At 42.0% G+C, this 27,959-nt stretch overlaps 2 protein-coding genes across 5 annotated transcripts in view; both read left to right on the top strand.

The window, feature by feature from the left end:
• Ipo7 (importin 7) overlaps window positions 1-7,350 on the top strand; it is a 40,236-nt gene extending 32,886 nt beyond the window's left edge. Inside the window, exons 20-25 of the mRNA NM_001107545.2 lie at window positions 370-465; window positions 741-961; window positions 1,056-1,261; window positions 2,430-2,636; window positions 4,549-4,665; window positions 5,321-7,350. Of these exons, the coding sequence (NP_001101015.1) occupies window positions 370-465; window positions 741-961; window positions 1,056-1,261; window positions 2,430-2,636; window positions 4,549-4,665; window positions 5,321-5,418 (945 nt within the window). The 3' untranslated portion in view covers window positions 5,419-7,350. The remainder of the gene's footprint in view (window positions 1-369; window positions 466-740; window positions 962-1,055; window positions 1,262-2,429; window positions 2,637-4,548; window positions 4,666-5,320) is intronic.
• A 6,102-nt stretch (window positions 7,351-13,452) lies between these two features.
• The window catches only part of Zfp143 (zinc finger protein 143), a 35,858-nt gene continuing 21,351 nt past the window's right edge, over window positions 13,453-27,959 (top strand). Inside the window, exons 1-6 of one of the 4 annotated variants that reach the window (XM_006229994.3) lie at window positions 13,453-13,593; window positions 23,203-23,322; window positions 23,636-23,728; window positions 24,828-24,911; window positions 25,614-25,694; window positions 27,173-27,369. In XM_006229994.3, the coding sequence (XP_006230056.1) occupies window positions 23,211-23,322; window positions 23,636-23,728; window positions 24,828-24,911; window positions 25,614-25,694; window positions 27,173-27,369 (567 nt within the window). In that variant the 5' untranslated portion in view covers window positions 13,453-13,593; window positions 23,203-23,210. Of the gene's footprint in view, window positions 13,594-13,634; window positions 14,105-23,202; window positions 23,323-23,635; window positions 23,729-24,827; window positions 24,912-25,610; window positions 25,695-27,172; window positions 27,370-27,959 lie in introns of those variants that run through there. The other 3 variants (NM_001012169.3, XM_039082727.2, XM_063267443.1) reach the window with 3 other exon arrangements.

Genomic DNA, 27,959 nt, shown 5'->3' on the forward strand with positions numbered 1-27,959 from the left:
CCTCTAGAAAATCCTCTAGTCTCTCCTAGCATTTTGATTACAAGCATGTGCTATCACACTTGGGGTAGTGAGTTTTTTATTTTCTTTGTTCTTTATTAGAAGTGCCAGTTTTTCTTGAAAGGTTCACTGTTCTAGCTTATATCTCTGTGGAGAACTTAAGTATTTGTTAACATGCTAGTGTCAAAATAAGAATTCAGAACACATATTACATTACAAAGTAGGTTGCCAAACGGCATTTATTCTCTTTACAATGAACATAATAATATGTACTTAGTCTTGTAACTTTGAAATGTAAATGTATAGTTATAGAGTGGGGATTATTTCTCTGATTTAAACATTTTTTCCTAATTTATATTCTGTGATGATCAGGTTCTTACTGGAGTTGCAGGAGAAGATGCAGAATGCCATGCGGCAAAATTATTAGAGGTCATCATTCTACAGTGCAAAGGCCGGGGCATTGATCAGGTTAGTGACGCTCATTTTCTGTTCCAGGCTTCAGCAGTATGTTTAATACATATTTTGTTGTCGTGTAACTTAACATTGGTTAAAGAGTTAAGAAGTTAACTCAGTAACTGCATTACTAGTCACTTTAAATAGTACTATTCTCAATCCAGGGTTTAATTGCAAATACTAGTCATCTGATGAGAGAGATGATTCTGTTGAAGTAATAGTAAAATTATAGATTGAGTTGTGTAGAATGTAATTGCAATCTCATAAGGCCTTGTAATCTCTCTCTACAGTGTATCCCATTATTCGTGGAGGCAGCTTTAGAGAGACTGACGAGGGAGGTTAAAACAAGTGAGCTCCGAACAATGTGCTTGCAGGTTGCAATTGCAGCATTGTATTATAATCCACACCTACTGCTTAATACCTTAGAAAATCTTCGCTTCCCAAATAATGTTGAACCTGTTACAAATCATTTTATCACACAATGGCTTAATGACGTTGACTGTTTTCTGGGGTAAGTAACAATAAATTGTAACTTTATGAGGGGCTTTGCCTAAGTTATAAAATAAATAACAAATTAAATTACCTTTTTTTTTTAACTGTTTTAGGCTTCATGACAGGAAGATGTGTGTTCTTGGCCTGTGTGCTCTTATAGATATGGAACAAATACCACAGGTTTTGAATCAGGTTTCAGGACAGATTTTGCCAGCATTTATTCTTTTATTTAATGGATTAAAAAGAGCGTATGCCTGCCATGCAGAACATGAGAATGATAGTGATGATGATGACGATGCCGAAGATGATGATGAGACTGGTAAGGGATTTATACTTATGCTCTTCTGAAACAGTGTGTATGCTAGAACCATCATAGAGGTCTCTACCAGAGGATAGTAGCCAAATGCTTTCCAATTCATTGATAGGAAACCAGGTATGGTGGCCAATACTCCCTTATCCTGGTGCCTGACAGTCTAAGACACTTCTTGTGTTCTCCCATTTAAGGCCAGCATAAGTTAGAATGAGACCTTATTGGGGTTGTTGTTGTTTGTTTTAAAGATGAAAATGTTCTGTCCTTCTAACAGAAGACATTATTTACTATTTAGCTATATTGTAGTAAATTGAGTGGAATGTTGAGTTCATTTTGAAGAGAGAGAGAGTTCCCTTAAGTGTTTCAGAAAAGCCAATGTTAGTGGCATACACATTTGCTCCCAGCACTCAGGAGTCAGAGGCAGGCAGATGTCTGGAGGACAGCACAAGTTACAGGGCTACAGGGAAGTCCTCTCTGAAAGCAAGACAGAAAGTTAAGAAGATGAGCTGGGGGGCTGGGGATTTAGCTTGGTGGTAGAGCGCTTGCCTAGGAGGCGCAGGGCCCTGGGTTCGGTCCCCAGCTCCGAAAAAAAAAAAAAAAAAAGATGAGCTGGGTTATATCTCCAGTTGCTAGAGTAAGTACTCCCATAGCATGTGCAAAGCCTGGATTTCATCGACACACAGACACACACACACACACAGTGCCCTTACACATAAAAGCCTCAAATTAAGGTAATTAAAAATGTGACAGACAGTGACTGTGTAACCACATACATGAAATAAATAAATCTTAAAAAAAGTGACAGAATTCTTAACTTGTGAGAGACTGTAGACTAACAATAGAAATTGATTGAATTTGATACCAGTAATTGTTCTAACCGAACAAATAGCTCACAAGTTCTCTTTTCCCTCTGGTTTTTTCAGGCAGGTTCTCTATAGAGCCTTGTCCTGGAACTGGCTGTGTAGACCAGCAAAGCTTCATTACTGTATCATCAGTTGAACAGTTAGGGTTTATGGACACTGGGAATTTTATTTCTTTCATTGCTGGACATGTAATTTAACTTATTCCTGGAACTGTTCTTCAAACTTTTCAAAATTTTTAATTTACTAAGAGTGTTAAATTAAATGCCACTTTACTGAGCAACAGCACATTTCATTGTCATAAACTCAATTGGCAGAGGAACTAGGGAGTGATGAAGATGATATTGATGAAGATGGGCAGGAATATTTGGAGATCCTAGCTAAACAAGCTGGTGAAGATGGAGATGATGAAGATTGGGAAGAAGATGATGCCGAGGAGACTGCTCTAGAAGGCTATTCCACAATCATCGATGATGAGGATAACCCTGTTGATGAGTATCAAATATTTAAAGCTATATTTCAAAGTAAGCCAATTTCTTACATGTAGAGCCATTTAACTGAACAAATCTATTGTTGTGTCTGTCCCTTGGACAAGAAGTGAGGCAAGGGGTTGGGGATTTAGCTCAGCGGTAGAGCGCTTGCCTAGGAAGCACAAGGCCCTGGGTTCGGTCCCCAGCTCTGAGTAAAAGAACCAAAAAAAAAAAAAAAAAAAGTGAGGCAAAGCGATAAAATCTATTGGTTTCTTTTGACACATAGGGAAGTCTTTCCTCCTGTTTTTGAGACCAAAATTTCCTATGTAGATCAAGATGCCTGTAATATGTACTGCCATGTTCGGTGGCTTCTTTATCCTATTTCATTTAGTTAGCTTATAGTTAGAAAGATGTACATTATAAGAAAATAGTGTTTTTCAAAAATTATAGTTAAAATCCTACTTACTTGGTTTGCAGTATTTGGCACACACCGTCTCCCCTTATTTATATGGTTGGTTGTGTATTGTGAATGCAGGGTGTTTAAGAGTGCAAGAGTGACCATTGAATCTCCTGGTCCTAGAGTTGTAGCACATCTTTGTCAAATGTAATTCATGCTGGTTTGAACTTGTGGTGTTTCTGCTTCGGAGACAGGCTCTTTTTATGTAGTCCTGGCTGTTCTAGAATTCACTCTTTGGATGCAGCTAGCCTTTATCTCAGATTTGCCTGCCTCTACTTTTCTAGGGTTGGTGTTAAAGGCACGTCCCACCATCCCTGTAGCAGTTTATTGTAATTAAAAATTTTTATTAGTATTCCATTGTCTACACATAGGGGTCAGAGGACAGTTTTTGTGACTCAGTTCTCTCCTACGGTATAGGTTCTGGGATCTAAAAACCTAGATATTCTGCAAAAGCTATAAGTATTGACTACTAAAGTGTATCTAGGATTCCTCTTTTTTTTCCCTTTTCTTTCCCCCTGTCTTCTTTGTCTCCCTCCCTCCCTTTTTTGAGATAGGATCTCCTATATTTCAGCCTTGGCCTAGTTTGCTATCTTGCTGAGAATGACCCTCAACTTCTGATTTGTTTGCCACATTTTCCCAAGTTCTGAAATTTCAGAATCAAAAACCACATGATTTATGTAACATAGGAGATCAAATCCTAGAGCTTCATGCTAGACAAGCAACCAGCTGCTTAAATTACTGTATGTACATTCCTGGCCTACATATACATTTTAAGTGCAATTTTTCTATTCCATCCTATTTTTTACTTTGTTCTGAATTATTTGTAGATCTGACTGTAGTGGCTGCTCACACATGAATGTGTACCTATGGAGATCAGATATCTTAAAACTGGAGTTACAGATGCTGTGAGCCATATTATGTCTTTATTACAATTTGGAGATACCTTTTTTCAATATACATTAAAATGACGATGGTTTAGCATAGAAAATAAAAATTTATGGTCATTATAATTTCATCTTGAACTGAAAGTCACCTTTGTTTATACACTAAGGTTTGTGTGGTTTATTTGGTGACTGAGGATTGGATTCAGGGTATCTCCTGCTAGGTAAGCATTGTCTTCCATCAGGTCACATCTCCATTCCAGGTTTTAAGTTAGGAAAGCACTAACTTACAGCATTTATTTGTAAGACCCGCTTAATCTCTTTTAAGTGAATTAGGTTAATTTTGTTTCTGTAGTCTATCAAGGTTTTTACTTGTATAAAAACTAACAAGTCAGGAAAATGTATATACTAATGGGTAGGGTGCAGTGGGGTGTGGAGAGAGACAGGTTCTCTGAGTTCTTGCCAGCCTAGTATCTTGCCAGCCTAGTGTACGAAGAGAGATCTAGAACTATGCAGAATAACTGTTTTGGGGGATGGGGGTGGGTGTGCTCTAATGGGACTCGGAAACTTTATTTCATTATTTATCTAATGGTTTTTTTCCTCATTCTCCTCCCTATCCCCCATACAGCTATTCAAAATCGTAATCCTGTATGGTATCAGGCTTTGACTCACGGTCTTAATGAAGAGCAAAGAAAACAGTTACAGGACATAGCAACTCTGGCTGATCAAAGAAGAGCAGCACATGGTATGTCAGTCTGCCATACACTCTGATGCAGTCAATAACAATATTTGAAGGGATGTGGGCTCGAGGTGTAAACACTGAATTATTGTATATTAGATTACATGCAATGCAAACAGTTTAGGAAAAATGCTCACGTTCGTGATAATAGAAATGCTGTTTAAGGTCTAAATTTTGGACCTAATAAATTTCTTAACAAAACATATATTAGAATCATACGCATTTCATCTTTTGTTCAGTATGCATTTAAAATTCATCTAAATAAGAAATATAGCCTGTTTTCCAGAAGTGTTAATATCCAGCCTGCTATTTGATTAGCCATAGTCAAACAAGGATGAAACAGAGCATTCTAATGTATTTTATATTTTGGTTTCTTTTTTTTTTCCCTTCGGAGCTGAGGACTGAACCCAGGGCCTTGCGTTTGCTAGGCAAGCGCTCTACCGCTGAGCTAAATCCCCAACCCCCATATTTTATATTTTGGATTTGGTTGCATTTTACTCATTAGATGTATTTCTTTTTATGGTGGTTTCTAAGAACTCTGTATATACAACTTACGTAGTATATGTATCTATTATTGGATTAAACTCTCCTTGTAAATGTATTATCAGTTCCTTTTGATCAGATGACCATCAATGTTTCATACCCCTCTTTCTTTTTCTAGAATCCAAAATGATTGAAAAGCATGGAGGATATAAATTCAGTGCTCCGGTTGTGCCAAGTTCTTTCAATTTTGGAGGCCCGGCACCAGGGATGAATTGAGCTTCCACTTTCTTTCCTGCTGTGTGAGTGTAGTGAAGAGCTTGTGTTCCTCCTAGTAGTGGTTCCAGAACCGGTTCATGTTATGTACTAACTGATCAATAGAAGGACAGAAACCCCAGGAGGTGGGAGCTGATCATGTAACCTGGCACTGGACGAGAAACTAGAGGGATTTGGGGAGGGGGTAACTTGGGGGGCTATTTTCTTTATTTTTTGAAGAAAGTAAGATCCTGACTCTGAAGCTTCAAGAGACACTGTGGAAATCTGAAATGAGGGGATGTCATGAAGGCAGCTTTTCTTTTTCTGAGGAAAAAAATAGGCATGGGCTACAGGACTATTTAAAATGTCTCATTTACAGTATAAAGTTCAAAGGTAGATGTAATTTTTACACCTCTAAGTATTTGTCCTACTTCTGTCTCTTCCTTACCATTGGGTATCCTTCATATGTAAATAAGATAAGGTAATCAGATAGCCTTATTCGGTCTTTATCATTTTCATTTACCAGATTGTTACTATGTAGATTGGACATTTATTGTAGCACTACATAACTGATTTTAAAATCTGTAAATGAATTAGCACTTTCATATTGAAACAAGCCTGCTAGCCTATGTATAAAAGCAAAACTGTTTGCTGTTTATAAAAAGGGATGTAATGGGGTGGGGGGGAGGGGTAATTTCAGGTTTAATTATTAATTTAAAAATGAACTAGCAATTTTGTATCTGGTGACTTTGTGGTGCACTCACCTCTGGTAGTGACTTGAATTCGGTTTGTAAAAAGGGTTAGTGATGTTTCATTGCTGCTAAAAATGGCAACTCCCTCTGTGTCCTTTTTTGTTCCTTAAAGCTCTCAGTGTACAAGTGGACATTTGGATACAAGACCTTATGTAACAAACAGAGGTGATACCTGAAGCATGTAAATTGGATATAAAATTCTACTCTTAAAGAGTTGATCTAGAGTATGGCTAAACATCTATATATGCAGTCTATTAAAAACTCAATTCGGCAATTATGTCTTGATCTGATTGCAATTTATTCCTAATTAATACCTATCCCCATTAACCTGTTTTTATCTTGTACCAGATAGAGTGCAAAATGTATTTAAGATTAATACCTGCCCATTCCCCATTTCCCCTCCCGTCTTGATTATGGTATCTTATCGTAACTCTGAAGACTGAAGGCACATGGTTCCCTCTAAAAACCACTATTGAGACCACTGCAGAAATAAGCCAGCAACAACAGGGTAGCGGGGTGGGCTTCTCCCCTCTCTTCCTAAATGCATGTTCAAAAACTTTATTGATCTTAAACATCTGTCAGATGAGTCATACATTGGATTATTTTTTATATACATGTATACACAATATTTCAAATTGAAAGCAACATCTCAGTGGATTCAAAACTACTACATACTGTTGTCTAAAACAAAATTTATAATTGTACAAATGAAATGCACATATTGATATTTAAAATGCATAATTAAGAAAAACCCTTTGGTGTTGTGTTTTTCTTGTGTACCAATACTTTTGGCACTGCTTGGTTTTCTGTTTTGACTCTGAAGGAATCAAAGTACTTCTAAATTTAATACTAAAATGTTGGCAAAAGGAAAGCAATGTCTCAATGTGTGGGTGAAAATTGTTAAATCGAGTGTGCTTCTTCTACTCCTGTCTCACAGTTAGGACACCAAGTGTATACCCTAGGTTGCTTAAGGTTCTATAAAAATCAAAACAATAAAAATGCGGTAGTTATTCATATTCTACATTGTGTGCAGAGGGGAGAATATTATTAACATCGTCTTCCTTTTCATTTCTGTACCTAGTCTATAAGTTCTCAGACTTCATTTATATTTAAATTAATTCAATTTTCACATTGTTACTCAGAACACCATATCTAAAAAAGGATTTATACAGTGAAAATTCTCATTACATAGGTTATATATTTTTAATTTGATGTTAGAATTCAAAATTCTATTTAGAATTGGTAGTAGACATTCCTTAAATTTTCATGTTTTTTTCTTATACTTGAATTTTAAGTTTCTATAAGATGCCATTATACCCCTGCTTCTTGAACCTTACTATGTAGACAAAGCTGACCTTGTACCTTATGCCTTCCTAATAGAGGATGTGTCTCTATGCCCTGCAAAAGTATAGTCCTAGTACAATTTTCATTTTATGTATATGTATATGTATATGTGTATTGCCTCCCAAATGCATTCATTGCCCGGAAGAGGGTGCCAGATCTCACGGAACTGGAGTTACAGATGCTGATAAGACAACACACGTGGTGCTTTGAATTGAATGTGGGTTCTTTGGAAAAGCAGCCCGTGTGCACTTAACCTCATTCCTATAATTTGTATGTAAACTTTATTTAGCCACTTTAATTGCCTTTTCTCACAGTATTGCTATTATTAAAATACAAGTATGGTATTCTTACCTCTGAATGTAGAGCGGGGTTGACCAACCTATTTTATAGTGTATGCAGTGAAGGGCAAATGGAGGGCATTGGATCAACCTTAATTTCTGTATGATGATTAAGGATGATTTGGAGCCACTATGTGGGGTACTCCAATCTGAACCCAGGTCTCCTCTGCAAGAGCAAGTACCTTCACCTTCTAAGCCATCCCTCTAGTTTTAGAATTTGGTGCTTTTTTTTCCTCTTTTTTTTTTTTTGCTTGTTCGTTTTTGAAGACAGGTTGGTACTGTCACAGGATAGTCACTGGTTTTTTATGTGTATGTGTGTCAGTGTGTGTACATCTATATCATAGGTTTGTAGTGTCATCTCTTTGAGGCTGGATTTCCAGATAGTCGGGATTTGCCTGAAGTAAGTGCCAGGAGTCAAAGTCCAGTCCTCAAAAAGACCAATTAACCACTAAGTAATTTCTCCAGCTTCTGTTTTTTCTTAAAATTCGTGGGTGTTTTGGCTGCATATATGTTGGTGTGCCTGGTGTCCAAAGTGCCCAGAAGAGTGTATTTGATCTTCAGGAATTCAAGTTGTTAGATGGTTAGCCATGAGCCACTGTGTGGTGAGAACTGAATCTAAACCGCAGAGAATGAAGCCTGTGCTCTTAATTTGTCCTCTCTCTCCCATCCCAGGTTTTGTTGGTTTTTTGTTTATTTATATGTAAGTACAGTTTAGCTGTCTTCAGACATACCAGAAGAGGCCATCTGATCCCTTTACAGATGTTTGTCAACCACCACGTGGTTGCTAGGATTTGAACTAGGGACCTCTGGAAGAGCAGTCAGTGCTCTTAACTACTGAGCCATCTCTCCAGGACCCCTGTGTTTTCATAAACCAGAGTTTTTTTTTACAGGTGTGTGTGTGTATGTATGTATGTATGTATGTATGTATTATTTACACTGTAGCTGTCTTCAGACACACAGAAGAGAACATCTGATCTAATTACAGATGATTGTGAGCCACCACGTGGTTGCTGAGATTTGAACTCAGGACCTCTGGAAGAGCAGCCAGTGCTTTTAACCACTCAGCCATCTGCAGCCCCAGAACAGAAGTTCTTAAATTGAACAACCAATAATATTTCCATGTCCGCATCTCCATGTCTGATGTCAAAGCAGTCTTCAGATCTCTAACATCTTTTTCATATTTGTTGACAGCAACAACCATCTTTCATCTGGGCGGGTTCCACTACCTGTCAGTTTTCCTCAACAGATCTCCTACGGCTCTGACCTGGGTGATCTTTACACAACATATGACCAAGTACAGTTGCAGCATAAGGCTATTGTGGCAATTCTAGAGCCAGCTTCTTGGTGCTGTCAGAAAACACTTCCCAGATTTTCACCTCAGTGATGCTGGTCTCTTCTGAACCAGCGCCAGTTTCTTAGCTCCAACTAGCCAGCATCAGTTGTCCCAGTAGGCCCTTCTATTATTCGCTCTAAAGCTGGAGCCACTTGGCTGAAGCTGCTGCTTGCTAGGGCTGGAACATGGCCCCTTTGTTCTATTACATTATCACTAGCTTTCTGTTTTACAACACCTCTCCAACTGTCTAAGCTTGACTGTCCTAGCTCCTGCTCAATACTGGGAGATCTGTATGCCTGTCTTGTGAAATTAAAGGTGTGTACCACCACACTGGATTTAGGCTTTTCTTTGCCTACAACTTGTTCTGTCTCAGGTTAGCCTTGAACTCAGATATCTGCTTGGTTTTATTTCCTGGTACCATACCTGGACCTTGACTCAGCTTAGTCCCACTCCCTAATTCGATTTAATATCCATGAACAGAATTTAGCTCCATTTCAACTGATGCTCCCTTTACTGCTTGAAACATACAGTTTACATTTTTCCTTTCTCTGATTGCTACGCTTGTTTAAAAATGCTCTCCACGAGACTTAACCAGAGAATAAAGTCTCTCCTGGGCTCTTTTCAGACTTTGTTGATGCAATTAGTATTAATCTCTTCATCTTATCCTTGGGCAGACTCTTCAGACCAGGGCAAAAAGTAGCCATCAAAATACCTCCAAAACAGTCTCTGCCACATACTGAAATTCTCTGAAACCTCCTGAGCCAGGTCTGCAGAGTTCAAATTACTAGCAACAAAGTCTTCCATTTTCCTTTAGGATCGCCCATTAAGCCCCACTTAAAGCATTCCACCACTTTCCAAATCCAAAGTTCCCAAACACACATTGTTCCAAACACATGTTCAGGCCTATCACAACAATACCCCAGGCCCTGGCACCAACTTCTGTCTTTGGGTTTTACTACTGTGAACCAGGACAAAAACAGCTCTCATAGGGACATCATTTAATTGGGGCTGGCTTATGGTTCAGAGGTTCAGTTCATTATCATCAAGGTGGGAGCATCAGCATCCAGACAGGCATGGTGCAGGAGGAGCTGAGGATTCCATATCTTCATCTGAAGGCTACTAGCAGAATATTCCCTTCCAGGCAGCTAGGATGAGGGTCCCAAAGTGACAGCTACTCCAACAAAGCCATAGCTTCTAATAGTGCCACTCCCTTACAAGTGTATTCCAAGCCAATCTACATGTGCTAGAGATAGAATCTTAACTACCAGCAAATGACAGATTTTTATTCAGTTTGAGCATTCAAGAGGGATCAGAATGTCCCCCATATCCCACCACCACAAAAGAAAAAACAGCTCTTGAACATTTAGGCCTGTTAGTGGTAGCAACACACACCTTTAGTCCAATCACTTCAGAGGCAATTCGATCCCTTAGGAGCTAGCCTGGTCTATAGAATAAATCCTAGGATACACAGAGAATCCTTTTTTGGAAAAAACAAATAGGGCTGCACAGGTGGCTCACAGTTAAGAGCACTAACTGCTCTTCTAGAGGTCCTGAGTTCAATTCACAGCAAACACATGGTGCATCATCTGTAATGAGGTTCAATGCCCTCATTTGTCCAAAGACTGCTACAGTGTACTAAAGTAAGTCTTTAAAAAAAAAAACATAATTTAGTAATCACAGTATAGTTAATAGTGGTACTAGTTCTAGCCAAAGAATAAAGAGTTGAGAAAGGCTACACTACTGTGATCGTTTAATAGAGAATAAATGGCTGGGTTGGGGATTTAGCTCAGTGGTAAAGCGCTTGCCTAGCAAGTTCAAGGCCCTGGGTTCGCTCCCCAGCTCCGGGGGGGGGGGGGGGACCAAATGGCCTTGATAAGAAAGAGCAAGTACCTACATTCAAAGACAGGTCTCACAGTTCATGATATTCCAAAGAGTCCTAATGAGTGTCTTGGTTTTAGATTAGACAAGGTAGAATCCGAAAAATTAAACTAGATTTCCACATTCACAGGGTTATAAATCTGTGACAACTTGAGCTGCTGAGGAAGTTGTTATTTTTCACAGTGTTATGCTAATAAGTCCTTAAAATTGTAACTGAAGTGGCAAGAGTGTTTGCCTACTTTGCATAAGGCTGGATTAGAGTTCAAATATTAGCCCTGAAAATCAACCAAGAAAATACTACTAAGTCAGAAACCTGATGGGCTGGTATCCAAAAATAAAATTGTAGTAGAAGGCTCTTGGTTTAAATCTAGCACCACTCAAGCCTTACCAATGTAAGATGGTTTTAAAAACAAATATGCATAGCACGTCAGTGCTCAGATTTGTTCCCTTGCATCACATAGTCATGCTCCCAGAGAATCAGACATTAGTGATTTTAAAATGCTTACTATAGAACCTCCACAACTAACAGTTCCCTCAAGAGTAGCCTGGAGTATAGGATTTACTAAACTTAATAAAAGAGCTTTTAAATGTTTTGATTATAAAATGCAATCTGGGACTAGAGAAATGGCTCAGTGGGGGTTGGGGATTTAGCTCAGTGGTAGAGCGCTTGCCTAGCAAGCACAAGGCCCTGGGTTCAATCCCCAGCTCTGGAAAAAAAAAAAAAAGAGAGAGAAATGGCTCAGTGGTTCCAGGGATCTTGAGGTCAATACCCAGCAATCAAATGGTGGGCCGAAACCATCTATAATGGGATCTGATGCCCTCTCCTGTCAATCAGTTGTATATGCAGATAGAGCACTGAAGTATAGAATAAAATCTCTTTGAAAAATCTAGTGTCATATCCCTATTTTTGTTTTTCTCAAGGGCCCAAATTCATTTTTCCCCATTACTGGCCATGTGGAGGTAGAAAGGTTCAAGAGTACAAAAACAAAGTAGTGCTGACATGTGCCAGTCATTCCAGGGGTTGTTGGTAGGTGGTATAGGTGGATGAGTGCAAATTCATGTTATAGATAGACCTCTACATAGCAAGTATGAAGCCAGAGAGTCACGCTTTAGAAAATCATAAGAGAATGTATGCTCTAAGTCCCGTTACCCTTCAAATGACCTTTAAATGCCAGTTATATAACTATGCCCTGGTTAGAGTAACATTTAAAAAATGGAGTTTATTAGACCTGATGCTGTGGCATAGACTACTCTTAGCACTTTGGAAGCTGAAGCTCCCGCCAAATTCATAGCCTCCAGGATTACTGTGCAAATTTCAGTCTCAGACTGGGTAAGGGCAAGAGTAATACTGTAGGTTCCGACTAGATTGTTACACAAATCTCTCCAGGCTATTTTTAACATTTCTCGACTTATTTTATCTATGACAACGCATCTGAAATTCAAAGGACTGCTGATGCCGGCTCCCTATCCTATTGGAATATACTCCCGGCAAGTCTACTTAACTGCGGATATTGCATGCTTATCTCTTAAATGCCTCGTATTTGAAATGGTTTAAATAAAGAGTTGGGCCGAGAGGACCAAAAAACATACCACATACACCACAACTAATGTCTCAATAGGTTAAAGAACCCAACAGATGCTTTCTTCATCCTTCAGGACACAACAGAGAAAGCGCGTGTAAAGGAACGGAGCGATGCCAAAGTTGGTCGACTTCAAACCCACAAGTCCACGGATACTCTTAGAGCATTCGCTAGGTCGCCCTGCATTAGCTCGGCTCCGCCGGAATTTCAGCACGAGCAGAAAGCTCCACTTCCCATGGCATGGCTTTGCCTGGAGATCAGGCAAGCTCAGGCAGGTTCCGAACCCAGTCTCCGGCATCAGCAAAGCTAGGGACACAGAGCCCCAATGTGAAGGCCTCAGCCGACTCCGAGAACCCCAAGGGAGCGCGTGGGCCCCTCGTGCTGCCCTACTTCTGCCTTCATCTTCCCTTCCAATGAAATAACATTCCGCAATAGCAAGGCAAGGACCATCCGGTCTCCGACACACGCTCCGGCTGGCCCGCTCGGAGCGCCACAGCCTACACATCGGCCTGTAGGGAAAATGGCGCCCATCACCCTATTTCCCTCCCGGGCAATCAAAAGGACGAACCTCCCTCCTTTGCTACAAAATGGCGCCTCCCGCTGGGGCCCCAGAATCGGCATAATTCACTCGTCAGTGGGGCGGAGTGGTCCGGGATGAGCAGTTCTGCCAACCAGTCAGGCACAGAAGTTATGATTCCGTACCTGGCGCCAGCCATTCAGGCGCGGGTAGAAAGGCCAAGCTACAATGACGCAGAGAAGTGGGCGTGGTTAGTGGCGGTTTCCTACCCGTCAGCTAAATTTGGACCAATAGAGATTAAGAGTCTTCCAGTGAGTGACGTAATGGCAGCCCAATGGAGGCTAGGGGCGGGACTCAGAATTGCTATGCGGGTTGCGGGGCCTGGGGGCCGGGCGGCTGTTTCCTGTCCTGGTGCATGGTGGTCGGACGAAGGAATTGTTGGAAAATTTTCTCGGAGGTTCGTATATAAATGTGTTTTTACCCAGTGTGCATTATTCTCCGCCCGGCCGCCGCCCTCAGCGCGGCGGCGCGGGCCCACTTGGGCCCGGGCTCTACCTCCAGCTGCTCATGCCCGTCCTTAGGCCTGGCCGATCCTACGGCCGCCTTCGTAGCGGAGCCCGAGCAGAAGTGGAGTTTATTAATAACCCTAGCCCGCCACTCTAGGGCGGCGGAGCTTTTCTCTCTGAAGACGCCACCCCACCCCCCACTTCTCGCAGCGCCCCGCCTGTCCCCTAAGGGGGCCGCTGAGGGAAGGAAGAGCAAGAGGGGAGGGTGGAGCTCTCGGGAGCCGGGCGGCTTTGCTGGACCTGACCTTCGCGCGGAGCGAGTCCCATGGCGCTCGCTCGGTGGCGAAGCTCGTCGGGTTGGGCCTCCGGGCCTCGGTTCACAGCAGGCCCCAACAGGGGCGCGGGCCCTGCGGCTGGGGACACTGCCTGCACATCGCCCCCGGGTTTCTTCCTATTCTGATCGTAGGCACATTTATTCGTTTTCACATCTTTTTCTTCAAAAGTCTGTGAGGCCTAACATCGAATATTCAAAAATAGCCTCTTGGAATGTTTTATGGTGGGACTTTCGTTCACTCTTAACTTTCTCCCTTTCGTTAAACGAAGATTTAATAAGTAGGAATGAATACCAGTGCCCATCTACTTGTTTAGACTCTAGCACTGCCTTCGCTTTGGAAATATCAAATCATGTAGCATAATCCGTTGGAAATGTGAGGAATTGCAAGTTTAAGGTTGTGTTCAGTTTGGTCCTTGGTTTTACTAGGAAAGATGTGTTCTGCTCTAGTCGGCAAAAAACCTGTGTAACATTTTAACACTTAATTCATTCTAAGTATACGTTAAATTCATTGTGAAGTGTAAAGACCACAAAACATCAACAAAAAGCATAAATCTCACCCTGACATTTTGAGTATTTGAGATTTAGTCAATCATCGCTATAAATCCAACTCTTCCCCCTTTGTTTATTTTGATTTGTTTTATCAGGGCGTGGTGGCTCTTGTCAATAATCCCAGCATTCAGGGAATGTGAGACAAGGCTACTCATTATTATTTGCAGCTAGCTACACACTGAGTTCCTGATCTCAAAATAAGTATATAAGCTTTTTTGACAGACTTCACACACCTTCAAATTCACCTTCTAAAACAATCCAACTAAGTCTGTTAGTTCAACTTTGAAATCTAAGCTGTCAAGACAAAAATAAATGTTACAAGTTCAAGGCCTGCCTCCACTAAATACTGAGTTTAAGGCCAACCTGAGTTACCTAGAAATGAGGCCCTATCCCAAGTGAAGAGCAGGTTGAGGATGTAGCAAGTGGTAGAATGCTTACCTACTAGCTACAAGGCCTTATATTCAGGCCTTAAGACTACAGATTAACTCACCATGCTAATGCATACCTATAATCTTAACACTTGGGAGTAGGGACAGGAAGATCAGGAGTTCAGAGTCATTTTTTGGCTATATACTTAGTTTGAGGTCAGCCCATCACAGAGCTTGACTCAGGAAAGGGGAAAAGGAATTAGCCTATGGAGGTGGTACATGCCTTTAATATGCCTTTAATCCCAGCACTCGAGGCAGGTGAATCTACAATGGAATTTCAAGATAGCCAGGCCGGGCTATACAGAGAAACCTTGTCTCATAATGGAAAAAAAAAAACTATAAATACTTGACCTGATGCCCAGGAAGGTCAGAAGAAGGTGTCAGGTCCTCTGGAATCGGAGTTATAGTGCTTGTGAGCCTCCATGTTGGTGCAGAGAAGCAAACTCAGGTCATCTGGAATAGAACCCAGTGGTCTTAACCACAGAGCCATCTCTCCAGCTACCTAAATTTACATTTTTTTCATTTTCTTGGTGTGTGTGTGTGTGTGTGTGTGTGTGTGTGTGTGTGTACTATAGTGTACATATGGAGGTTGGAGGACAAGTTGGTAGAGTGTTGTCTCCCTTCACCATGTAGAGGTCTTAGGGAATTAAGTCTTGGCAGACTTGGCAGGAAGCACCTTTACCCATAAGTCATTGTACTGACCCTCTAGACAGGGTTTTCTGCCTCAGGTATAATATCCTAATGGAACTTTGTTCACAGCTAAGGGGCACCCATCTGTAGTCCCAACATACGGGCAGCCAAGAAGGATGATTGCTGCAGGTTCAAGGGCAGCATGGGTTTCATAATTTCTGATTTCTTCATGCCTTGGCAATATTTATTCATTTTATTTTCTTATTATTTTTGAGAGAGGGTACATCTGTTTAGTCCTGGCTGTCCTGCTTTGTAGACCAAGCTGGCCTTGAGCTCACTGAGATCCTCTTGCCTCTGCCTTTCAAGTGCTGGGATTATGCTCAGCTTTCTTGGCCATTTCTTCCTAGTCTTCTCGTGCTATGTAGTCCAGGCTGTGCTTAAACTTAGCATCTTGCCTCACTATCTGGGTTCTCCCACACACAGTGGCATCCTATGTTATCATAGGCATCCTGTTGAATATGAAGTGGTGGTGTCTCTTGTAGGGTTTGCCTGCATTTCTCTGATTGTTAGTGAAATTCATCATTTGTTGTCCATTAGTCTGTTGACTCTTTGTCTATCTGTGTTGAAATGTTTGTCTCCTTTCCCTATTTACAAGTGTGTTCACACACATGTGCAAGTATGTGAGAGAAGGGGAAGGGAGAGCAAGTTTGGGTGTTCCTGTGTCAAAGGACAAGCTGTGGAAGTCAGTTTCTCCTTCTACCATGTGGGACCCAGGAATTGGAATAAGTTTTTTAGGCTTGGCTATATAGCTCAGTGGTAGAGCACTTATCCTATATTGGGTCCTTTGCAGTGTGTAGGATGGAATATTGAAAATCTAGTCTCTCTACATTTGTCTCTTAGTCCTTCTTATTCCCGGGGCATACCATTTGAATTTATTTTTAGTTTTTTAATTTTTTTTAAAGATTTATTTATCACCTTACTCACACACACACAGAAGAAGGCATCAGATCCTGTTACAGATGGTTGTGAGCCCCCATGTGGTTGCTGGGAATTGAACTCAGGACCTCTGGAAGAGCAGTCAGTGCTCTTAACCGCTGAGCCATCTCACCAGCCCACCATTTGAATTTATATAACATGTTTGCTTTTTTGTTACATATGGTGTTTAAATCCCGAGTGTAGTCACACCATGAATACTCTTATGCCATTTGCTTTTTTTCCTCACTCACACTGTGGACACGCTGACTGAGGTCAGGCCAGGGTCTTACAGGTAGTAGTCAGGGGCCGTAGAGGTGAGCTCTGTTCTGAGCATCGATTTCTCTTGACTGTTCTCACACTTCATTTGTGGGCAGGATATTTAACATCTTCTTGATGGGTTTTTACATTGTTGATCATTTTTTGATCTGGCAAAGAGTGCTTCATTGAACTGTGCTCACTTCACAAGTGTTTTTGTTTTGTTTTTTTTCTCTTCTCTTCTCTTCTCTTCTCTTCTCTTCTCTTCTTTTCTTTTCTTTTCTTTTCTTTTTTTCGGAGCTGGGGACCAAACCCAGGGCCTTGCGCTTGCTAGGCAAGCACTCTACCACTGAGCTAAATCCCCAACCCCACTTCACAAGTGTTTTAAAGATTTTCATTATACTTTATTTATTTGAAGGTGGGCACACACTTGCTGCAGTGCCTGTGCAGGGGTCAGAGGACAACTTGAGGGAGTCTCTCTCCTTGCCCTCTGCAGGAACTAGAGATCCGTTCATTCTTGGCATCTGCTGAGCCACCTCACAGGCCCTCAGGGCAGGTTTAATAAATATTAAGAACCCTATGGTGAGGGGTTGGGGATTTAGCTCAGTGGTAGAGAACTTGCCTAGCAAGCGCAAGGCCCTGGGTTTGGTCCTCAGCTCTGGAAAAAAAAAAAAAAAAGAAGAAGAAGAACCCTATGGTGGAACATGTTTGTGTTTATTGATGGACATGATGGTGTACATCTTTAATTCCAGTACCTGAGAGACAGAGGGAGACAGATCTCTTTTCAGGCCAGCCAAGGTTACATAGTAAGACTATGTCTTTTTTTTTTTGGTTCTTTTTTTCGGAGCTGGGGACCGAACCCAGGGCCTTGCGCTTCCTAGGTAAGCGCTCTACCACTGAGCTAAATCCCCAGCCCTGTAAGACTATGTCTTAAAAAATATATATTATTTTAATTATGTGTTTGTTGATGGGTCAGAGGCATCAGAGCCTCTGGAGCTGTAATTACAAGCGGTTGTGAGCTGCCTGATGTGGATGCTGGCAGTTGAACTTGGGCCCTTTGCAGGGTAGTACATACTCTCAGTGACTGAGCCTTCTCTCCGGCCCTCGCCTGTCCTTTTAATAATCAATACAAGCTGTCCAGTTCCAGTGTGGTGTTTTTTTTTTTTTTTTTACCTGTGCTTTAATGTTCAGCTTTCAATTTCATCTGGTCCTTGAATGAGTTTCTTAAGAATGAGGATTGCTGGAGATACTGGTGATAAAGCACTCAGATAGTGGGTATGAGGTCTTGGGCTCTCTATTCTGCAACTCCAAAGAAAAGGGGGTGGGAGGACAAAAACACAATACTAGTAACAAATATACAACAAAAAAGATTTCCCCTCTGTTCCTATGCTAGCAAGCACATGGCAGTTAGGTGTGTATTTACACACATCAACACTGTATGCACACACTTTTGAATAGGTTGCCAAAGGTAAGAATCTTAAGAAAAACGATAGAGATGACATTGCAGAGGTAAGTCAGGAGCCGGATGGAGCTACTTCTAAATTGGGGTTCTGCAAACAGTATGATGGAGAGCCTGGGGCATGGGGTGGCAGTGTTCATTTCTGAAGGGATTCTAAGATTTCATTGTGAGTCTTTCCTTTTCTTTAGAGGAGCCTAAACTAGAATGGTGTTTTGTTTTGTTTCAGAGCTGAGGGCCTTGTGCTTGCTCTACCACAGAGCTAAATCCCCAATCCGTACAATATCCTTACAGACTCTATTTAAAAAGCTGCCCCAACCCCAGCCCACCCCACCCCCGAGTTGATAGTATTTGCCTAGCATGCAGGAGGCCCTGGTTTCATCTACCAGTGAGTAGACCCTGTGTGATGCTTCACACCTGTAATTCCTGCACTGCAGAAGCAGAGGCAGGAGAACCAGAAATTCAGTCAAGGTCATTCTTCGCTGTATAATAAGTTCAAGGCCAGCCTAGGCCCTGTGAGATACTGTCAAAAAACATGGTTCAAGGGGTGTAATGCAGTCTGGAGCATGTAGTCTCAGCTCTCAGAAATCAGGCAGGAAGGACTTCATGTAGGTTTAAGTGCAGACTGGTCTATCTATTTGGATCCTTACAGCACATTTAATAGCTGTAAAAATGTACACTTATGGGGTTGGGGATTTAGCTCAGTGGTAGAGCGCTTGCCTAGCAAGTACAAGGCCCTGGATTCGGTCCCCAGCTCCAAAAAAAAAAAAAAAAAATGTACATTTATGTAGTTTATATATGTGAATACACTGTCACTGTCTTCAAACACATCAGAAGATGGCATGGGATCCCATTACAGATAATTGTGAGCAACCATGTGGTTGCTGGGAATTGAACTCAGGACCTCTTGAAGAGCAGTCAGTGCTCTTAACCACTGAGCCATCTCCCCAGCCCAAGTGTGCACTTTTTGAATCCTGGTAGCTTATTTAATTAATTTATTCGCTCTGAGACAGAGCGTGTGAGACATGTCATTGCACTTGTGGGAAGGTCAGGGTAATTAGCTCTCAACTTTGATCATGTGGGTCCCAGAAATTAAACTCAAGTTGTCTGGTTTGATGGCAGGCATCCAGTAAGCCATCACTGGTCCAAAATGACTATTTTTAATGAGAAAGCAATATGTGCCTAGTACATAATCAGAAAAATGCTAACTGGCTTATAAGGAAAAGAATTGGTCTTGTTCAGTGCCGGGGACTGAGCCCAGGATGGTGTGTCATGGTCTGAACATGCTTCACCCAGGGAGTGGCACTATTAGTGGGTATGGCTCTGTTGGAGTAGATATGTCACTGTGTGGGGGTCTTTAAGACCCTCATCCTAGCTACCTGGAAGGGAGTCTTCTGCTAGCAAGATGAAGATGTAGCACGCTCAGCTCCTCCGGCACCGTGCCTGCCTGGATATTGCCATGTCCCTACTTTGATGATAATGGACTGAACCTGTAAGCCAGCCCCAATTAAATGCTGTCCTTATAAGAGTTGCCTTGGTCATGGTGTCTGTTCACAGCTGTAAAACCCTAACTAAGACAGTGTGCGTATTATGCATTTAGTCATCTGAAGTTTATACCCTCAGTTCTTAAGTGGCTCAAACAGTAACAACCAACCCCCCAAATTGTTTATGTGAACAAAAAATGATTATGAATACTTTTGGTCTCATAAGGATTTACAGAAGTGAAAAATGCTGGAGACTATAAGTTTATTTTTTTTAAAGCTTTATTTATTTAATGTATGTGAGTACACTGTTTCAGACACACCAGAAGAGGGCATCAGATCCCATTACAGATGGTTGTGAGCCACCGTGTGGTTGCTGGGAATTGAACTCAGGACCCCTGGAAGAACAGTCAATACTTTTAACCACTGAGCCATCTCTCCAGTCTGAGACTATAATTTTAAAGATCATTTATGTAGTTTAATAGAAATTGGACTAGGCATAGTGGTACTCGCCCTTAATCCCAGCAATCATGAGGCAGAGGCAGGTGGATCTCTTGAGTTCAAGGCCAGACTGATCTACAGAGTGAGTTCCAGAAAGAAACAAACCAAAACAAAAGAAAAAAGAAGAAATTGGACTAGGGAATATAGCTCAATATAACAGTAGTTATCTAGCATGCCTAAGACTGTCAAAAGCTGGGGTTGGGGATTTAGCTCAGTGGTAGAGCGCTTGCCTAGCAAGCACAAGGCCCTGGGTTCGGTCCCCAGCTCCGAAAAAAAAAAAAAAGTGTTAAAAGCTCTAACACCGTATACACAAAAACCTTATATAGTTTGAAAACCGCATATGCATAAGAAGCAGTATAGAATAAAGGAGAAAGAATTTGATTTGTTAAGCTACTGAAAATCGTTTTTCTTAATTTAAAACTTTATATTATAGTATTATAAGAAAAACGTGTAATAGTGTAGAAAACAGTAATGCTGGCACCATGCCACACCCCTGTAATCCCAGCACTAGGGAACAGAGGCAGTTAGATTCTGTGAATTCAGTGCCAGCCTGGTCTACAAAATGAGTTTCAAGACAACTACAGCTGTATAGAGAAACCCTGTGGCAAAGAAAGGAAGTCTGTAAGGATCACATTTAATTGGGGTTGGCTTACAGGTTCAGAGGTTCAGAGGGGAACATGGCAGCATCTAGGCAGGCATGGTGCAGGCAGAGCTGAGAGGTCTACATCCTCATCTGAAGGCTGCTAGTAGAAGACTGACTTCCAGGTAGGTAGGACCTAGGTTATTGTAGCCCATACCCACTGTCCTACACCTAATAATAGTGCCACTCCTTTGGCCAAGCATATACAAACCATCACATTCCACTCCCTGGCCCCTATAGGCTTCTTCAAACATATGAGTCTATGGGACCATACCTGTAATCCCCAAAGCAAGACAGCAAACCTCTGGGCAAACTCCAGACTCTGCATCTCCATGTCTGATGTCAAAGTGGTCTTCAGACCTCCAACTCATTTTTCATCTTTGTTGGCTGCAAGAAAGTTCTTTCTACTGGGCTGGTTCCACTTCCTGTTAGCAGCTTTCCTCAGCAAATGTCCTATGACTCTGACATCTCAAAAATCTTGGGGACTCCAAGGCAACTTCAGTGTTAAAGCTTCTTGTTCCAATGTCTGGGATCCACGCATAATCATCTTGGCTCCTCCAAAGGGCTGTTGTCACTTCTCCAGCTCTGCCCTCTATAGCACTGTAAGCTCAAGTTGACTCCACTCCACTGCTGCTGTTCTTGTGATCATCCCATGCTGGGGTCTTCCACTGCAACTAGGCTTCACCAATAGCCTCTCATAGGCTCTCTTCATGGTGCCAGTCTTAAATGCTTTGAATGATCCCTTCAGTCCTGAGCCATCAACTACAACTGAGGCTGCACCTTCACCAATGGTCTTCCATGGCCTCTCACAGTGCCAGCCTCAGCTGCTCTTCATGACCCCTTCATGCCTTCAAAACAGTCTGGGTGACTCTTACACATTACCAAGTGCAGCACACCTTGGAGATAGGTACAGCACTGACTATGTGAGTACACTGTCCCTATCTTCAGGCACCAGAAGAGGACATTTGATTCCACTACAGATGGTTGTGAGCCACCATGTGGTTGCTGGGAATTGAACTCAGGACCTCAGGAAGAACAGTTAGTGCTCTTAACCACTGAGCCATCTCTCCAGGCCCCATGCTCGTCTCTTCTTAATCACCACCAATTCCTTAGCTCCAGCTAACCAGTGTCAGTTGTCCCAGTAGGCCCTTCTATTTTTCACTCTAAAACCAGAGCCACATGGTCAAAGCTACTGTGTTCTGATTCTTGCTAGTGCTGGAACATGGCCCTCCTTATTCTATTACCAGCTTTCTGTTTTCCAGTTCCCTCTTGCCTAAGCTTGGTTGTCCTGGAACTTGCTCTGTAGACTGACTTTGAATTCAGAGATCTCCATGGCTCTGTCTTCTGTAATGCTGGGATTAAAGGCCTCTACCACCGTTTCTGGACTTAAGCTTTTCTTCACCTAGAACCTGCTTTGTCCCAGGCTAGAGATCTGTTTGACTTTGTCTCCTGGGATTAAAGGTATATATCACCATGCCTGGATCTAAACTTAGTTGGACAGGATCTTGCCCCAAAATTCCTTAAAACTGTTATCTCCAAGAACATAGGATTCAATTCTGTTTCACTTTGTGGTTCCCCTTTAAGATTCAAGCCATATATTTTATATTTTTCCTTTCTCTGATTGCTACACTTGTTTAAAATGCTCTTCACGAGACTTAACCAGAGAACAAAGTCTCTGCTGGGCTCTTTTCAGACTTTGTTGATTCAATTAGTATAAATCTCTTTACCTTAGCCTCAGGCAGACACATCCCACGCTTTCCAAATCCAAAGTTCCCAAACACACATTGTTCCAAACACATGGTCAGGCCTATCACAACAATACCCCAGGCCCTGGCACCAACTTCTGTCTTTGGGTTTTACTACTGTGAACCAGGACAAAAACAGCTCTCATAGGGACATCATTTAATTGGGGCTAGCTTATGGGTTCAGAGGTTCAGTTCATTATCATCAAGGTGGGAGCATCAGCATCCGGACAGGCATGGTGCAGGAGGAGCGGAGGATTCCACATCTTCATCTGAAGGCTACTAGCAGAATATTCCCTTCCAGGCAGCTAGGATGAGGGTCCCAAAGCCCACACCCTGTGACACACCTGCTACAACAAGGCCACAGCTCCTAGTAGGGCCACTTCCTGGCCCAAGCATACATCACAGTGTGTTTAGTCAGCTCACTTGTGTTGACTTGCAGAAGCCAGCTCTCTCTTTCTACTAAGGGGGTTCTGGGGATCAAACTCAGGTCCTCAGACTTGAAAGTAAATGCCTTTCCTTTCTGAGCTATCTTGGCTTGTATTTCATGTGGTCATATTTTTCTTTAGGGTAGAAAATGTTGTTAGCGCAAATAAATCGGGATTCTCAGGGAATGACAGAATTTCCTGGAGGAGGAATGGAGGCTCAGCATGTCACTCTGTGCCTGACAGAGGCGGTAACCGTGGCAGGTAAGCAGTCTTCCTTCAAAGAATCATGTAGGTTTCAATTAAAGATCTTGGTTATTGTTGTTGTTACTTTTTAAAAGAATCCCATACATGTATCCAGTGTGTCTTGATGACATCCAGACCCCTCCCATTCTCTGACATTTTCTATTTGGCTAGATAATTTTTTTGGTAAATTCTTTAAAAAAAAAAGATTCTACTTGAGTGTCTTCAAGAATTAAACAACTTGCTTTTTCCCTAGTTTTCATTTTATAGAAAAGAATTTAATGTCATTAACATGCATATCTATAGGTGTCTTAATGACTTTGTTTTATCATAGATGGTGACAATTTAGAAAATATGGAAGGTGTGAGTTTACAAGCTGTCACTCTTGCCGATGGCTCTACTGCTTACATACAGCATAATTCTAAAGGTTAGTATCTCACCTGTGGCCAAGTGGTTAGTGCCAGTGCCTCAGCCCCTTACCAACTAGACTTTCACTTCAGTCTCCTGGAAATGCTGTGTTGCATATGATTCTTAAAGTCTTAAGTTTTGCTTTGATAATTTTGGGCTGCCCTTTGAAATAGCTGGAAGATACTGTGGGACTTAAAGGGACGGGGAGTAAGACTTTTGTTACTTCTTTTACTCTCCATTGTGATTTAATGTGTTTATAAACATGCAAAGAGACATTGCTTTTTTTTTTTTTTTTTGGTTCTTTTTTTTTTCCGGAGCTGGGGACCGAACCCAGGGCCTTGCGCTTCCTAAGCAAGCGCTCTACCACTGAGCTAAATCCCCAACCCCGACATTGCTTTTTTTGTTTTGCTTTATTTTGTTGGTTTTCTTAAAATGGCGTCGTCTCTGAATTGGTGTTTACTTTGCTTCAAGAAATAGTCCACTTCTAGGCTGGAGAGATGGCTCAGTGGTTAAGAGCACCTGACTGCTCTTCCAGAGGTCCTGAGTTCAATTCCCAGCAACCACATGGTGGCTCTCAACCATCTGTAAAGAGATCCGATGCCCTCTTCTGGTGTGTCTGAAGACAGCTACAGTGTACTTATATATAATAAATGAATAAATTTAAAAAAAAGTTAAAAAACTTCTTTATATGGAAAATTGACATCCATGTACATATATATGTAGGCAAAGATATACATAGCTCGTAGGCCTGAGAATACTAGCTGGATTCATCTACACTGGCTGATGTGTGCCCAGCTCCATGTTCAGGGTCATCGGTACTGAGTGGTCCTGAGAGGTGCACAGAGGCTCGATGCATGTGGCTTACTGTGATGAGCCGCTCTTCCTCTTGAATTTATCTGATTGAAAATTGGAGGGAGGAAGGATGGCTGAGGGAGGATTTTCTGCTTTCTGTAGGATCACTGGATGTGATATTGAATTGCCTCAGAACATTGAGGGAAGAAACAAGATGAACATGAGCTTAAGTAGTGTATGTTTTTATAGTTGATATCATTTTGAAATTGTATAAAGTTTTAGATTTTGTTTGCTGCTAAATTACTGGCTTCAATGTTTTGTTCTAGATGGGAGACTCATTGATGGCCAGGTCATTCAATTGGAAGATGGTTCTGCTGCCTATGTTCAACATGTCCCCATACCTAAAAGTAGTAAGTATTTAAGACACAGCAGCCAGGCGTGGTGGCACTTGCCCTCAGTCCCAGCACTCAGTGTAGTCAGGTCTCTGTCTGTGTCTCTGTCTGCATAGTGAGGCCCATGCAACGAGACCATTTGTTTTTGTTTCTTTTATTAAACACACACATACACACACACACACACACACACACACACACACACACACACACACACACACACACACACACACACACAAGAAACTCCTCTGATTTTCCAATCTCGGAGTTTGCTGTCTCAGCTGGTTCTTACCTCTAAACTTGCTCTGATTTCTGGTCTTCCTCTGAAAAGATGAGTCAGTAGAAACCAAACAGAGCATCAAACTTATCCAGGTCTCCTCCAAAGGAACTGGAGAAGACATTGCTGGGCTGGGCTCAGGAGGTTAGTAGACAGCAGTCTTAAGGAGCTATGGCTCTTGTTGGAGCTGAACCCCACTCCACTCTCTTCTTTTTCCTTTCTTCCTTAACTCTCTTCATCCCTGGCATATATTCCTAAAATGAGCCTCACAACTCCCTTTTCCTTGAAATACTTTTTCAAAGCAGCTTTCCTAAGCTTATTACTTAAGTGTCCCGTGACTCTTAAAATAGATATATGTGTTAATCGGCCTCTGTTGCTGCCATGTGAGTTAATTGGAACGGACTGTGGTAAGGGATCTAAATGTAAGCTTTGCTCTGGAGCAGGGGACAGTTTGCGGCTGGAGGATGGGCAGGCAGTGCAGCTGGAAGACGGAACCACTGCGTTTATCCACCACACTTCGAAAGGTACGATAGCGTTGTGAATGTAAATAACACAAGGAAGGGGGGTTGTGGGAAATAAGAACGGTCTTTGCGTCTGGAGTGTTGTTGTCATGGGAAACAACTGTATACTTGTTGAAGCACAAGGCATCAGGTTAGAACATCATGGAAGGAAAACTTTGTGGTTATTTGAGCTGTCCAGTTAAACACAACAAACAGCGCAAATTTTGGTGTTTGAATACCAGGAGCTAGCATGAGTCTAAATTATGGTTTCTCTGTTTGTACTAAAAATGAGTATGTTAAATGTTAAATGTGGATGCTTTTTTCTTAATGTTCCTAAGGAAAGTGACTTTAATGTCCCAGACCTCAGGTCCCTATATGCAGAAAAGGTGATAATCCTGACTCACACTGTTTTTGTAGAGATTAAATGAATATAAGACATGTAGTCAATTCTAGTATGGGGGCTTCAACCTATAGTCCGAGGATTTGGGAGGCAGCGACAGGAAGATCACTGCAACTTCGAAGTTAGCCTTAACTCCACAGTGAACATCATCAGGACACCTTAGGCTACAGGCAACATCTTTCCCATCCTTTTATCCTGAGGTGATGTCTGTCTTCGATGGTGAAGTTTGTGTTTTAGATTCAGCAGAAGGATGGATCCTGGTTTGGTTTGGGGGGCGGGGGAGGTTGATTTTTTTTTTTTTTTTTTTTTTTTTTTTTGAGACAGGGTTTCTCTGCGTAGCTCTGGCTGTCCTGGAACTCGCTCTGTAGGCCAGGCTGGCCTTGAACACTACCTCTGCCTCCCAAGTGCCAGGATTAAAGGTGTGCACCATCACTACCTGGCTATATGACTTTATTACAAATATATTCTAGTTGTGTTTTCATAGTCTTAAGACATGGACATGTTCAAGATTGTTATCTTTAAGTCTTTGTCCCGTGCTTCAGCTTAATTGCATCTCTCACAGTCTGTTGCAGCCAGGCGACTGGCTTAGCTATATTTGCATTTTTGTGCTGGATCTGGGCATCTGGAGTTGTGCTATTGGATGTTTCGGGGTTAGATTATCGGTGTTGTAGATGTGCTCTGGGGTCCCTGGTAGGGAGCACTTCTGCAGTGCTAGTACTTTTTGGGTCAGTTACACAAAGGGATGGAGATGTTCTAGGAGGAAAGTCTGAGACAGGCCATGGGAAGAGCTACATGGGGCTAGGGTGTATGCCAAGAGGCAGAGTCCCTAGGAAATAAAGATAGGATGCAAGGAGGGCCTCCTGCTTGCAGCCTACATCAGAAGGAAGACAAGTCTTGAGAGATCAGAATCAGGGCAGGAAGGACAATAATAAAATCACTGCCTGCATCCCAGCCCATTGTGGTCACTGTGGGCTCATGGTAGAAAGTCTTTCTGTAGATTGGTGACTGACCCAAAGGAATGGCGGTGAACTCTAAGGGAAGGCCGAGAGGGTTGGTGGACTAACATGCTTTTACTATGATGCCTTTTTCTTCCTTCCCTCAGATAGTTATGACCAGAGCTCCCTTCAGGCCGTCCAGTTGGAAGACGGTACAACAGCGTATATCCACCATGCAGTGCAAGTCCCACAGCCTGACACCATCTTAGCAATCCAGGCTGATGGCACAGTGGCGGGGCTGCACACGGGAGATGCCACGATTGACCCTGATACCATTAGTGCTTTGGAGCAGTATGCAGCAAAGGTATGGCACTGTGCGGCTGCAGTCCCAGCCTCTGGACTGGAGGTGCGTCTCAGCTGGCAGAGTTTACTGAGCTCGAAGCTATAAAATGATTTGGCACTGTACAAATCATTTAGGAGGAGAGCGGGAAGGTCAGAAGTTCATTGTTTGAACTCAGGACCTCTGGAAGAACAGTCAGTGCTCTTAACCGCTGAGCCATCTCACCAGCCCAGGGGATAACATTTGAAAAGTAAATAAATCTTTTTAAAAAAGAAAAGAAAAAAGTGAAGGAAAGCCTTGAATTTTATATAAAAACCACTAGTTTTTGAGGTACTCATGAGAGTGCATGCCTGTTGGCCCAGCTACTTAAGACGCTGAGTGAAGATCTCTCAAGTCTAGGAGTTCAGGACTCTACTTGGAGCATATAATAAAACATCATCTTAAAAGAGAGAGAGAAATAGGGAGGATTCTTGAATTTTTTTACCCTGCCCTAAAATATACCTCATATAATTAGAAGCTTGGGTGGGGAGTGGGACTTGGAGGTATGGCTGTAATCCCAGCATTATGGATGTGGAGGCAGAGCGATCAGGGATTCAGGGTCAGCCTTGACTGTG

Source organism: Rattus norvegicus, chromosome 1 (genome assembly GCF_036323735.1).
Source record: "Rattus norvegicus strain BN/NHsdMcwi chromosome 1, GRCr8, whole genome shotgun sequence".
NCBI lineage: Eukaryota > Metazoa > Chordata > Mammalia > Rodentia > Muridae > Rattus > Rattus norvegicus.